At 30.2% G+C, this 15,079-nt stretch overlaps 1 protein-coding gene across 3 annotated transcripts in view; it reads left to right on the forward strand.

Moving 5' to 3' along the window:
• The first annotated feature begins 1,424 nt into the window (after positions 1 to 1,424).
• The window catches only part of LOC145269870 (uncharacterized), a 161,160-nt gene continuing 147,505 nt past the window's right edge, over positions 1,425 to 15,079 (forward strand). The window contains exons 1-2 of one of the 3 annotated variants that reach the window (XM_080125612.1): positions 1,425 to 2,200; positions 10,854 to 11,273. In XM_080125612.1, coding sequence (XP_079981738.1) covers positions 1,858 to 2,200; positions 10,854 to 11,273 — 763 coding nt within the window. In that variant the 5' untranslated portion in view covers positions 1,425 to 1,857. The remainder of the gene's footprint in view (positions 2,201 to 10,853; positions 11,274 to 15,079) is intronic. The other 2 variants (XM_080125614.1, XM_080125613.1) reach the window with 2 other exon arrangements.

The raw sequence follows: 15,079 nt of genomic DNA on the forward strand, positions 1-15,079 counted from the left end.
TTTAAATTTAATTATCATATTGATCCAACAATTTGTTTTACAGTTACTAATCCCTTTTCATCCAACATTATTATTTAAATTTATTAACCATATTGATCCAAAAATGTTATTTACATCGTCTAATCACTTTCATCCAACATTATTATTTATTTTTATTAATCTTATTGATACAAAAATGTTATTTATACCTACTAATCCCTTTTATCCAACATTATTATTTAATTTTATTAATTTTATTGATCCAACAATGTTATTTACACCTACTAATCCCTTTTATCAACAATATTATTTAATTTCATTGATCTTATTGATCCAACAATGTTATTTATAACCACTAATCCCTTTTATCCAACATTATTATTTAATTTTATTAATCTTATTAATCCAACAATGTTATTTACACCTACTAACACTTTTATCCAACACTGTTATTGAACTTTATTAATCTTATTGATCCAACAATGTTATTTACATGTAATAATCCCTTTTATTAAACACTATTATTTAATTTTATTAATCTCCTAGATCCAAGTTTGTTATTTTTATGCACTAATCCCTTTTATCCAACAATATTATTGAATTTTATTAATCCTCTTGATCCAACAGTGTTATTTACATCTAGTAATCCCTTTTATTCAACACTATTATTTAATTAATTTTATTAAGCTTATTGATCCAACAATGTTATTTACATCTACTAATCCCTTTTGCCAAAACTGTTATTTAAATTTATTAATCTTATTGATGCAACAATGTTATTTACATCTACTAATCCCTTTTACCAACACTGTTATTTAAATTTATTAATCTTATTGATGCAACAATGTTATTTACTTTTCTTGATTTGATTTATCTAACATTCTTTATTATTATATTTGATCCAATACTTAGATTATACTCTAATAATCTGATCGAACATTTTCTAACGTTGACCTAATGCTGCAATTTTCATTCATCAACACTACTTCACTAGTGTAGTCGTCCTTACTCGATAAAACTTTGCATCAGGAATGTCTCACCATATGTTGTACACACATAGAAATCGACGCACATGTGTCAATGCGTTTACCTGGAGACTGTCTAGACACCTGATCAGTTCCATTTTATGTAGTTAATTGCTGGTCACATTATTTTCCCCCCTATTCTTTCATTCTTCTAATTGAAAGAGAAAAAGGTTATTTTAGAGAAAATACAGTGTGCAAAGTGCCAGCTGAATCCCAGTCAGCCTGTCAACGTTGTAACCCTGATACACAAAGTCATTTTCTTGTCTATGTCTCCCACATAAATCAAAATGTTGTGTGATTTCTTTTATGTTGTATTTTGTGCTGCTTGTATAGATCTCTGCGTAGAACTTATGTCAACTCTTTTGTATTTTTATTATCATTACTTTTATTATTATGATGTCGTCGTCGTCGTCACTGCTGTTGTTGTATGTGGCTGTGGTTAATGTAACCTTAGACCGTCCTCGTTTAAGAACCATTAACTTTTTTACTTGGGACACTTGTCAAAGGTAGCAGTGAACGCACGGCCATATAACACGCACGTATGTCTACCTGTGTCCACACATGCAGACATGTACATACGCAGAGGTGCATATATACATATGCGCATTTGTATTGAGAGAGAGAGAGAGAGAAGTGTGACAACTCTCAAGACATAGAAGAATGATTTAAAGTAGAAAGAATAAGAAAAGCTTCTTCAAGAAAAACAAAAGAAAGGATAAAGATCTACTCAACGAAAGAGCAGCAAGAAAAGAGAAGGAAAGAACAATTCGACAATCCCAACGTAAGCAAATAGTGGAATAATGGCAAAAAGAATGTCCTTTTATCGTGAGTTGAAGAGTCCGGATTGACAGTAATGGCAAGGGTTGGCGTTGTTGGTCGGGTAATTAGCAACTTTATGGGGTCAACAAGTTCCAGGCTGGAAGATAGTATGAAGTTAGCTTTGCTAGTGTTGCTCTGCAACTTCCTGTGTTCTTTCAGTGTTGTGGTTGCCTTCATAACAGATGATCTGCGTAGACTGATAGACAAAGCGAACAATAATAGCCGGCCGTCAGCCCCAATGGACCAGACAGGCACTCTTTACGACAGTGTCATACCCTTGTACAATGTTTCATCAGCAGAAGGACAAAAGCTCTTTGAGGATTACATAAACAATATGAAACCACGACCACCACCTCCCAACCAAAGTGCAGACACCAGTGAGTCTGGCCTTTTTTTTTCTTATTGTATCATCTGATAAATTACTTTGCAACAACTTATATCATTATTTTTTTAAATTTATTTATTCCCCTCCCTTATTCCATTTGTTTTCTATTTTCATCAGTTTCATTTTTTTCTTTTTGTTGAAAATAAATCGTTTATTTTCTGTTTTTATTCTCATTTTTTTTTATTTCTCAGGTTTTGACAGATTAAAAAACGTACCCCAAATAACTTGATTAATACTAATATTTTAGTATAAAAAGGTTTATCTTTCTTTTACACACTTTTTAACCCTCTTTTTGAAAAATTTATATAATTTGGAATATTGATGCCATTTTAATTTTAACCCCTTTTAAATATTTGTTTCTTGTACTTGTAAATTTGAATTTACACCTACTAATGCCTTTTATCCAACATTATTATTTAATTTTATTAATCTTATTGATCCAACAATGTTATTTATACCTACTAATCCATTTTATCCAACATTATTATTTAATTTTATTAATCCTATTGATCCAACAATGTTATTTATACCTACTAATCCATTTTATCCAACATTATTATTTAATTTTATTAATCTTATTGATCCAACAATGTTATTTATACCTACTAATCCATTTTATGCAAATTATTATTTAATTTTATTAATATTATTGATCCAACAATGTTATTTATACCTACTAATCCATTTTATCCAACATTATTATTTAATTTTATTAATCCTATTGATCCAACAATGTTATTTATACCTACTAATGCCTTTTATCCAACATTATTATTTAATTTTATTAATCTTATTGATCCAACAATGTTATTTATACCTACTAATCCATTTTATCCAACATTATTATTTAATTTTTATAATCTTATTCATCCAACAATGTTATTTACACCTACTAATCCATTTTATCCAACATTATTATTTAATTTTATTAATATTATTGATCCAACAATGTTATTTACACCTACTAATCCATTTTATCCAACATTATTATTTAATTTTATTAATATTATCGATCCAACAATTTACTTTGTATTATCCAACCTCAGAAATTTAAAGGATTCGCATTTTTTTGAAACGTGTGCAATACTTGGCCCCCTCAACTACTACTCTTTTATTAGTCAGTTTTCTTTTCATAATGCTTCACAATGCTCTCGATTGAACACCACCTCTACAGATTAGAAAGGAATTCTTAAAAAATTATGCGTTCAATTTTTAGAAAGTGTTTCAGCTTGTCATGTAAATTTCATATTTGATATTCCACAAGAATTATTTCACCATGGTATAAAATGCTTTCATTTCCTTTTTATTTGAGAAAATCTTTGGATTGCTTTATTAATTAAAGAGCAAATCCGTAAATGATTCAAAATATGTGTTAGACCAAATTAGTGCTAATATTTTATAGGGGGATTCAGTTTGCTATGTAGGTGTTACATACAAGGATTATCGCCTGCTAGAAATTCGTTTCTAGACATGATTATTTTGATTTAAAACAAAAAAAAAGTACAAAAATCAAAATGTGAAACCATTTGAGAAAGGAGTTTCAGATTTTAAAAAAATTTTATTTTTGCATCTTCTCCATTTTTCTGTTTCTCTTTGATGATGGGTTTTCTAATTTCTAAGATTTAGTCTTTGCTTTCCTTTCTTTCAAATATGTTTTTATATTTTCATTATTATTTTCAGTATTTATAAACTTTGATGCATTATTTTTTACTTTAATTTTAGCCTTATATTCTCAATTCTGTCTAAAAACAATAATTATGATGTCACACTTACATTGACTGCTTGTATTTTTCGTTTTACAAAAAGAAAAAAAGGATGCTGTGTATAACGGTGCCCTTTTTTGATTGATATTCAAGTTTTATTGTTAAAATAGCGGTTAATTACTACCTTTTTGTAGGCAAACGTTCGAGTCTTGTAATGTCTAATGTCTCTTTTTTGTGTTACTAGAATACTTTTGTATAAACAGTTGATTTAAAAAAAATAAATGAGTTTAATCAAAAACAAATGAGAACAAGTAAGTTGATCACTCGCCTAAATAAGCATCTGTATTTTCTTTAAGAAAAACAATAATTAATGGCACAAGAATGTGTAAATTGTTTTGAAAATAACTGATTTTAAATATTGGATTATCTGGATAATTTTGCTAAATTAATGCATATAAACTTCATTTTGCTAAATGAATGCATATAAATTTTATTTTGCCAAATTAATGCATATAAACTTTATTTTGCTAAATTAATGCATATAAGCTTTATTTTGCCAAACTAATGCATATAAACTTCATTTTGCTAAATTAATGCATATAAATTTTATTCTGCGAAATTAATGCATATAGACTTCATTTTGCTAAATTTGCATATAAACTTTATTTTGCTAAATTAATGCATATAAACTTTATTTTGCCAAATTAATACATATAAACTTTATTTTGCCAAATTAATGCATATAAACTTCATTTTGCCAAATTAATGCATATAAACTTCATTTTGCTACATAAATGCATATAAACTTTACTTTGTTAAATTTATGCATATGAACTTCATTTTGCTAAATTAATATATATAAATTTCATTTTGCCAAATAAGTACATATAAACTTCGTTTTGCTAAATTAATTGATATAAACTTTATTTTGCTAAATTTATGCATATAAACTTCATTTTGCTAATTTAATACATATAAACTTTGTTTTGCCAAATTAATGCATATAAATTTCATTTTGCCAAATTAATTCATATAAACTTAATTTTGCCAAATTAATGCATATAAACTTAATTTTTCTAAATTAATGCATATAAACTTTATTTTGCCAAATTAATACATATAGACTTTATTTTATGTAGAATATCTGCCTGAATATAATTACATGTAATCTATATATATAAACGACAAAACAGTCGCGCATGTTTTTGTATTTCCAGCAAAGGCTTTTTTCACCGGGGTTCTCGAGGGAGGTTACTATGTTTTAGAACTTTTTATATACTCTCTAGGTTATAATATCCACATATCTACGATTTGTGAACACACATTGTATCTACATTTATTTACTTTGACTTTTATTAAATTAAAGCTATTCCTTCCTCTCCCGTGTTTGTTTGGCTTTTTCGTATAAAAGCAAAACTGAATCGAAAGTAAAGGCAGCTTCCCGGCCGGGACGTCCAGAATGCAATCAACTTTGATCAATTTGGGGAAAACCCTTCATATCAGACAATTGCTATTCATTTGGACACTCCCTTTTTGTTGGGAGTTGGTTTTCCCCAACATCGTGGGGAAACAAACAAATAAAGGAAACAGCGGAAAGCTGAACTGGCCTCTAGCTAACATTCATTTCTGCAAGTTAACATTTTGATTGACATCGCTAAATTTGAATGCTTTTCACTTCTTATGGCTTCGTAGCGTAGCGGTAAGATGTTATGTTTTCTTTCACTTTCTTTTTTGCCTTCTGGTTCATCATGGGTTCGAGCCTCCCTCCCTACTAACACTTTTTTTTTCTTTTACACCTCCAAAAACCCGGGCAGCACCGGGTACCCCCCCCCCGCTAGTAGTTGATCAGATGATCATCCCATAAGATGGAAATTAATTAAAATGAATGTTTAAAAGAATATGCAAATTAGCTAAGTCTTTTGCAGATGAATGCAATTCCATGACACATATATAACAAAGATGTGTTTTCTTTTTAAATAAATAGAAAAAGGGTTTTCACTATGAATATCAGTACACAAAAACCCCAAATTTATAGGAATATATATATATATATATATATATATATATATATATATATATATATATATATATATATATATATATATATATGTGTGTGTGTGTGTATGTATAATGGACCTTCCTGCTGATTTCGATGTGTAAGCTCTGCCACAACTAAGTTACTATGAAATCCATACAGATAATTTGTTTATAGTGGTGAAGGCTTTGTGCAGAACCAACAATACATTTTTGGTATAACTGCTAATCTTTGTTGGTGCAATGGCTGCCACAAGACAGAGTAAACAGTAAACCTCAAGTATTTACATAAAAGTTTTTCTTCTAGATGAATGTCTTAATGAAGACTAGGGGTGCATCTCTCCCAGTGAATTAAACGTGCCTCCAGATACCAACCTGGAAATTCCTATGTCTTGGCACAGTACATACAGCACCTAGCCTTCCCAAATGGTCACCCATCTGATACTGGCTAGGTTCATCCTTGCTTAACTTCAGTGATTTGGCGAGAACTGGTGTGTCAACGTAATTATGCTGGGTATATATATCTATATAATTATAAAACTCAAATGACCTTGTAACGATGTATGTAACCCACTTTCCGGTTTATGACATCCGGTTGCGCATGCGCGCATTACCTGCGCACTGAAATATTAACATTATTATTTAACATGGGAAGAGTGGGATTTAAAATAACTTAAACGTAATACAGAAATGAACGATGTAAAAAAAAAAAAAAAAAAGCAGACAGTATTAACAATTGTTTATTTGGATAATTTAAACGCGAAAAAAAAAAAAAAAGAACAATTGGGCGCTGAAATATTAACGTTATTATTTCGAAATTATTATTTAGCATGGGAAGAGTGGGGTTTAAAATAAACAAAAAACAAAAGAACAATTGGGCGCTGAAATATTAACGCTATTATTTCGAAATTATTATTTAGCATGGGAAGAGTGGGGTTTAAAATAAACAAAAAACAAAAGAACAATTGGGCGCTGAAATATTAACGTTATTATTTCGAAATTATTATTTAAAATGGGAAGAGTGGGGTTTAAAATAAACAAAAAACAAAAGAACAATTAGGACGCTAAAATATTAACGTTATTATTTCGAAATTATTATTTAACATGGGAAGAGTGGGGTTTAAAATAATTTAAACGTAATACAGAAATGAACGATGTAAAAAAAAAAAGCAGATATATCAAAATTTGAATTTAACTATAAGTATTATAGTATCTGTTCAATGCACATTTACCTATAAATATGGTCAACCACTTATAATTCAGTAACTGTAAAAAATTTTTTCAAAAATAATCAATTATAATAAACAGAACGACTCATAGAAATATATCTATATTCTTTTTTCATTTTAATATACTTTCATAGAAATGTTTCTGTTATGTCAAAAAAACCCTATTTTCTTTATGTCACAAGTGTCACGCTCACACATGAATTCCATAGCTAATATAACATACTGACCCAACGGGTCACGGGTAGTCTAGTATATATATATAAATTTGAAATTTGAACATATAAACTCTAATTTTATTTGCTCTGTCTAGTATATTGAGCAATTTTATTTTGCTGGAATTGTCTTATATGAATATTTACGTGAAACTCTCTTCCATTTGTCTGCTTCCCAGCTGACTACAACTTGGTTGTCTTCAAGTCCAACATAAACAAATTCTTGATGAACTGCCCCTTAAGTAATCCAATTTACCAAATTTTCATTACTAACGATTACTACAATATTATCACATTGACTACTGTACATTCTATAATCCTTATCCTCGAGTGGCCTCTGAGCCTTGATAAGTAATGACTTCTATGTAAAAAATAAACAAAAAGACTTGAGACCATTAGATTCGCCAACCTATAATGTAGTTCATTTCAATGCCATAAAGCTTAAAGTATATATATATATATATATATATATATATATATATATATACACTAAACCTTTTAGCCCCTTAAAAACGGGTAAAGTTTATAGCCCACTGACTCGTAATGTATGTTTTATACTAAATTGATGTTTGAATATGATTAAATTTGTGCCATTTTATGCATTTAATACTAATCACTATTACTCTCTAACCGTGCACTGAACAGATGCGATAATACTTAGTTTGTTGCACCTTATCATAACATACAAAATATCTAACTAGATCCCTTCAGTACTTTCCAAAAAAAAAAAAGGGGGGGGGGAATTGACGGACAGACAAAAAGAATTGTATATATACTGTTATGTGCCACAAATAATGTATAATAAAGATTTTACAATATCAGTAATCAATCATTATAAGTTTGATGTGCACTTGTTTAGTTCATTTAATAAAGTAAAAAAAATAAAAAATGTTGCAAAAGTCGTTGCATCTAAACGCATCATTTTGTTGATTGTTTTCAGTTTGAAATCGTTAACCATACAGCTTGAAGGAACATATTTTATTTTCACCGTGTCGTGTAACATTCCTATAAGTGACTTTGATGGTCAACTTTTCATGAAACAGCGGTTTTGTCAGTTTGTCATGTGTAAGTTTGAAATAGTATTTTCATTAGTCTGTCATGCTTATGTTTAAAATAGGATTTTCGTCTGACTGTCATCTATTGAAATAGCCTTTTCATATGTATTATTTAGATCATTTGGACTACTGTCTGTCATGTACAAATTTGGAGTAGCATTTTTTGGAGTCTGTCATGTACAAGTTTGAAATAGCATTTTTGTCAGTCTGTCATGTACAAGTTTGAAATAGCATTTTTGTCAGTCTGTCATGTGCAAGTACAAGAAATAGCATTTTCGTATGTAGACTCTATAAAGTCTTCCGTTTGAAATTCTCAGATTATTATAAAGTACAAGGTGACCCCCCACCCCCACCACATGCTCCTCCTCCTTTATGGAATCATTAATAAAATTCACAATTCTTTCTGCAATCAATCATACTTGGTACAAATAATATTCCGTCTGTTCATGACTTCTTCACCAAGATACAATCATGAATATCCAACAGTCTTTATTTTATTGTTATTCAGTGAAAAGCACACTTAGATATGATATGTAAAATTTCAATAACTGTCACACTCCTTTCTTGGCATTGCTTTGATTTGGGTTGTGATGATGCTCTCGAGTTCAAGAATCATCTGGGTATTGTTTTGGTAGACATTATCTTTGAGATAAGAATTAACTTAAGATCTGAGTGGTTATAGTCTGCTGAATGGTAAGCTTATTCAGGATCACACCTCCTCCTACTGATGAGACTATCAACAGAGTGTCACTGCATATTGAACAATGAAAAACAACAAAGACTGTTGGAAATTTTTTATTGAAACTTGGTAGACAATTCAGGCACAGACTAAGGTTTATCTGTACCAAATATAACTGGATAAATAATCATAAATTTTATTAATGATTTTATGGGTACATTTTGAGGGAGGGTGGAATTTGCCCTATATGATAGACAAGATGGAGCTTGAGTTAAACTCTAATGTAATATCATGTAAATTCTGACTGTAAAAATATGCAATTCCAAAAGCGAATTAAAAAAAAAGAAACGATTACTGCTTTTATTTCAAAATACATCAGATTTTCTCATGTTGCTCTTTCCCTCTACTCGTCTCTTCTATTGTCGTCCAGAAAGCTATGACGAAGAAAGAGATTATGGCGTCATTTGTTGGGTATTGATTGATTGAAACAGCTTGGTACCTGTCAAGCAATGGTCCACTTGGATATCTTCTTTCTGTCTTTGAACTTTGAGTCACATCATGGGTCAGCACACTGTGTGAACAAAAGCAAAACAACAAAATCAATGTGAATCTCAAAGATCTCCAGTTGCCAATGCTTAAAAATGAAAATAGAAAATCTTTATATTATTTAGAACCAATTTTTTAACCAATTTGTGAACCAATTGCAAGAGAGAAAGTGAAATAGAGAAAATTTTTAAAAACTAACATGACTGAGACTGTTTGCATAGAGAGTGAAGTTTTAAACAAAAGACTTTACACACTATGTTGTTTTAACTCTTCTATTTTGTTATCCATGCCAAGCTTTATTTAGTACTTTTAGTAGTAAATAAACCTATTTTCTATGCCTAAACATTGATAAAATCAGCACTTCATCCTGTGGGTGGAATTGATAGCTTGAATCACTCTTGTGACAGAACATTAGTCTGTCATCGGTTATACTCCCATGTCATTTCATTTTGGTGAGTCAATTTTATTGTGCTTATCGATTAATCATCATCTTTTTCTTCTTTTTTGATTAAACGTTTTATATGCTGGCATGTGTCGGAAGGTTTATAGAAATTGACTACCAACTAACATATCTCAAGTCAGGTCTTCATTTAGTCCTCTTTCTCTCAAGTCCATCCTTATCTCCTATGCTTACTTTGGCCTTTGTCAAATGACCCTGTCATCTCAACTGTTCTACATCTATCATCCATCATATCATTCTCATATCCTTTCTCTCCATGCAACACATATCCTCAACCTTCATTGACTAATTGTCATTTGCATGCATCAGTACACTGCATACACATGCCTGATCAACTCTTCCTTTGGTCAAGAATGATAATGCTGAGATGGTTAGTAATTAGTAATGGCAAACTTACTCTATCCAGTCTTAACTATTGCAATTACTCTCATATCTTCTTCTTGTGCACCTATAAGATAAGATAACACAATTTGTAAACAATATCAGTAGCTTTGCTATCCAAATATAGTTTCTTCACATCTGACTTTTCATCCATCTATATTGTTTTACATTTTTTACACATAAATTAATCAAAATAAATTCAAGTGTAAAAAGAGAACCTAGCAATTCTTTGATTATGTCTAAATGTTTTATTCAATTTTTCTTTTTAGCCTTTGTTTTGTTTTGACAAAAAATATATACTTGGCTGCTTTTCAGATAATGTTTCTTGTGTTTTCTTTACTTTTAGGTATTCATTTAAGTGACATTATAGACAACAGAACTTTGTCAAAAGAAAAACCTATGAATCCACCTTCTGTCAGCACATCTCATCACTTGCTTGCATCATCTACTGTCTCTGTACCAGTTTTCGGTTCCTCTCGGCTACCACATACATGGATAACACCCATCCCAAAGCCTCACTTTAAAACTGGAATTACCATTTCAGCCCAGACACCTTCGCCGGATACGCTGTTATCTACCAGCAATAAGTCTTCTATGGAAACCACCCCATCATCATCGGCTGTGGATGTTACCTTAATTGATGGACAGAACTCTTCTGACCACCAAGGACTAAACCTTACGTTGGATTATACCATGGATTTGCCATTAGCCAATCTAACCATTGGATGTAATGCAACTGTTGAATACTTCATTACTCAAAGAGCAGGTAAATCTTTTGTGTGATTCTAGAATTTTTCTTTTGAAGAAAGACTAATTTATAACTGTACTAGCGGGGGCACCCAGCTTTTCTTGGGTAGTAAAATGCGCTTAAATATGATATTTTAATTTAAACCGAAACTGTAGCATTCAAAACGTGACATGCATATAAAGTGATTAAAAATTAAAAATAATGACCCATTTTCGACCTCCTAAAAACAATTTTAACCGGTTAAAGATCCATAAAAGAACGGCCCGTAAAAAATGCAATCATTTGAGGCTCCTAGCGCTGCTCTGCGACTTTTAGTTTTGGAAGAGAAAAAGCTTGAAAATATGGAGACAGACCTTTTGTATATTAGATTTTGAATATTTAGTCAGGATTTATAATGTATAATTTCTTTTCCATTTTGACCCATTTTTGACCTCCTCCTAAAAACAATTTTAACCAACTAAAGATCCATAAAAGAACAGCTTGTAAAAAAATCCATTCATTTGAGGCCTCTACCGCTTCTCTGCGACTTTTGGTTTCGAAGGAGATAGAGTTTGAAAATATAGAGGCAGACAGATTTATATATTAGATTTCTTAAAACAGATGACAGGCACACAAAATAAGGGAAAAAGGGTATTTCTTATTTTTCAGTTTACAAGAGTTAATAAGCACAAACGCTGGATTAAAACAAGATATTTCTTTTGGGAATAGCACCTTCAATATGTTCATTTGTAAGAACAATTCTGTCTGTTTTTAAGGTTCAATAAAACAAAAACCCGACAGTATCAGGTTTATTTAATCGTTACTGCAATCCTTAATATTCTTTATAATATCTTCCATCTTTCAAAAGTTTATAATCATCTTCCATCATGATGATACGATATGAAAACTGCACAAAAAGCCAAACATCTAGGAAAACGTTCATTACCCACCATATTCCTCAGACTTAGCTCCAACGGATTACCAGAAATCTTCAGAAGTTTGCGTTAAGCATTTGAATGGATTACTTGAAAAAAACACTGAAAATGAGTTCACTTCTATTTTGCAGTTCAAAATGTTCAAAGGAATTTTATGAAGTTGGCATTAAAAGTTTATTGTCAGATGCAAATAGATTGTTGATAAGAATGATTAAGGATTAAATTTTATTGAGTGCTAAAAACGGACAGAACTTACAAGTAGATTTAAGAGATATTTATTCTTACATAGTGTTTATTTCTATAGCGTATAGCAAATAAACCATTTTGTGGTTATTTCATGTGAAAACACTTTCATGAAGAAACATTCTTTTTTGGGGGGATTAAATTCTCTTAAAAATTAATATACATTTCAGAGACGGCCCACTGTTTATACTAAAGTTTGTTCATTGAGGATGATGGATAATATACCACCATTAAACACAATCTCATCTCTGTTTGTTAAGTACTAAACTTTAAAAGAAATTCTCTATCATGAGCGATTTCTCATACGTTTTCATATTTCTATCATAAAAACAATGTTCATGGTGAAATAGTGCTGCTCAAAGGTCAACCGACAATCTGAGATTGGTCCTGACACTCACAAAGTAGAACTATTCAGGTGATATCAATAAGACTTCATTTGTTTCACTTCTTATAGAGTTTCTCATGAATCTTATTCATTTGCTTACGTCACCAAATATCTTAGCATCGAAATTTTTGTTGTTGCTAGTAAACAAGTCGATGTGGATGAGTGATTTTGAAAGCATTTCTTCTTACAAAACATAGAAACAATAATTTGAATTGTGGCCTATAAACTGTAATGGCGTGAAGAAATTAAAAGCATTGAACTAAAGACTTATGCGAACTTCTAATACCTTAGAGATGCAAAGAAATATTACATTTGTGGTTTTAATATATATTTTTAGGGTTAGATTGAGGCTTGAAATGGCAATGTGAATTCATTAACTCTAGTTAAAATATATTATGTAGGAGCATCATGAGTTATAGTCAGCTAACATATTTTCTAACTTCTGGCATGGCTGCTACTGGAAATAATGACAAGACATATCATATCCTTAACTTTTATTGTGCTTCAATATTTCTATTGTAAAGCAATTTATTGAAATAAAATATAAATTATTGAAAAATATGCAATAAAAATGAACGAAATTATAAAAAGATAAAAATAACACAATTAGTCTTTATTTTCACTTTTAATAGCATCTTTTAAAAGTTTTTATTTTATTTGAAATTTTATAAGAAATATGTTTATGAAATTATAAAATCAATTTTTTTTTAAATTTTAAAAATAAGTTTTTTATTTGAATTTATATAATAAATATATGTTTATGAAAGTATAAAAATTAAATTATTGAAATCAAAATAATAAAATTTTAAACATCCTAAAAAACCGTATCCAACACATAATATTCCCCAAATAGTTTTAAAATATTTTAAAAAGTTTTATCAATAATAATTCTTAATTAAAATAAAATTGAAAAAATTTTCAATGCTTATTAAATAAGAGAACGAGTGGAAAAACGTAATTAAAAAAGAATACATACACAGGGGAAATATAGGTGTGAGAGAAAAAGCAAAGAAACTGATTTGCCTTGTCGCCGCTTCCGGTAGCAGACACACCGGAAGTTGGGAAGTACGTTAGGTAAGTATAATCACTTCATGATAAGTTATGTGAGAGCATGTGAGCGATTCAATGATCATATTTCAGAAAAGTGAAGGGCTTCTTCAGAATTTGAACAAGCCACTTGACGTGGCTTCTTTAAGATGTTCATATATGTGATTAGTTTCTTGTAAAGGTGAACATATTTTGAGTAATTATTATTCATACAAACTCTTAATTATATGGTATTTTCGTTTGAAATCATTCATGGATGAATACCAATCTTTTATTACATCTTAAAAAGCTTTATTATTGTGTAATAGTATTTTTTCAATAGTTTTTCGTGCAGTTCTGCTAAACTTTTTAACTTTTCCAGATAGTCACACCACCCTCCATATTTGATATAATTGTTCTTACATTATATTGTGGTTCAATTCATTAGTTTCAGATTTGTTTTTTAGGCCTATCAGACAAGCTTTCTAAGATAGGACATATATTTCATCCATATTCTGTGATGTTGCTCTCCCACCTTTTTCCTGATGGCCAATTTTTTTTCACTATTCATCATGCCTTAAAAGGCAACCTTCATCTGTTCACTCAATCTCACAGCAAACCAGTTAATCTTTTTTCTAAAGAAGTTTGAAAGAAGTGGAAGGTGTAAATTGGTTGCATTAATGACACAACTCTTGCGAACATAGTTCTTCATATGGTCCTTGTAATTGACATGATTATACAATAGCACCTCATCTCAAATGAATTCTCTACCTTGTTTTGCATTTATATTTCACATTCATATAGAAATATGGATTGACCAAGTGTTCAGGTCAGTTTTACATTTGATAAAAGCAAGAAAGATTTCCTTGATATAACTGTTTTTAGGTTTGACATTTCTGTTATTGAATGTCTTATGCTGACTAAGATTTTCTGTCATTTATCCTTGGTCAGACATCCCAGTTATTTAAATTTGCCCACAGTTTTTTAATTTTTCTCCTCAACTTAATATGATGTTGGTATTGATTTTGAAGTGTTGCTGACCAGTAACTTCGTCTTTTGAGTGTCTTTATCTACATCTCAAATAGCTTGAAGGCACTATTGATATTACAAATGAACTGGACAAGTACTTTTTCACAACCAGCCCTAGCAACAATATTACCTGCAAAGCGAAGGTTGAAGAGTTTCTGTTCTATTATCTTAAATGATTATTTTGTGATTCTTCAATGCCTCAGATATTATTCTTTCCAAGAATATAT

Source organism: Euprymna scolopes, chromosome 45 (genome assembly GCF_053919585.1).
Source record: "Euprymna scolopes isolate OS-2025 chromosome 45, ASM5391958v1, whole genome shotgun sequence".
Lineage (NCBI taxonomy): Eukaryota > Metazoa > Mollusca > Cephalopoda > Sepiida > Sepiolidae > Euprymna > Euprymna scolopes.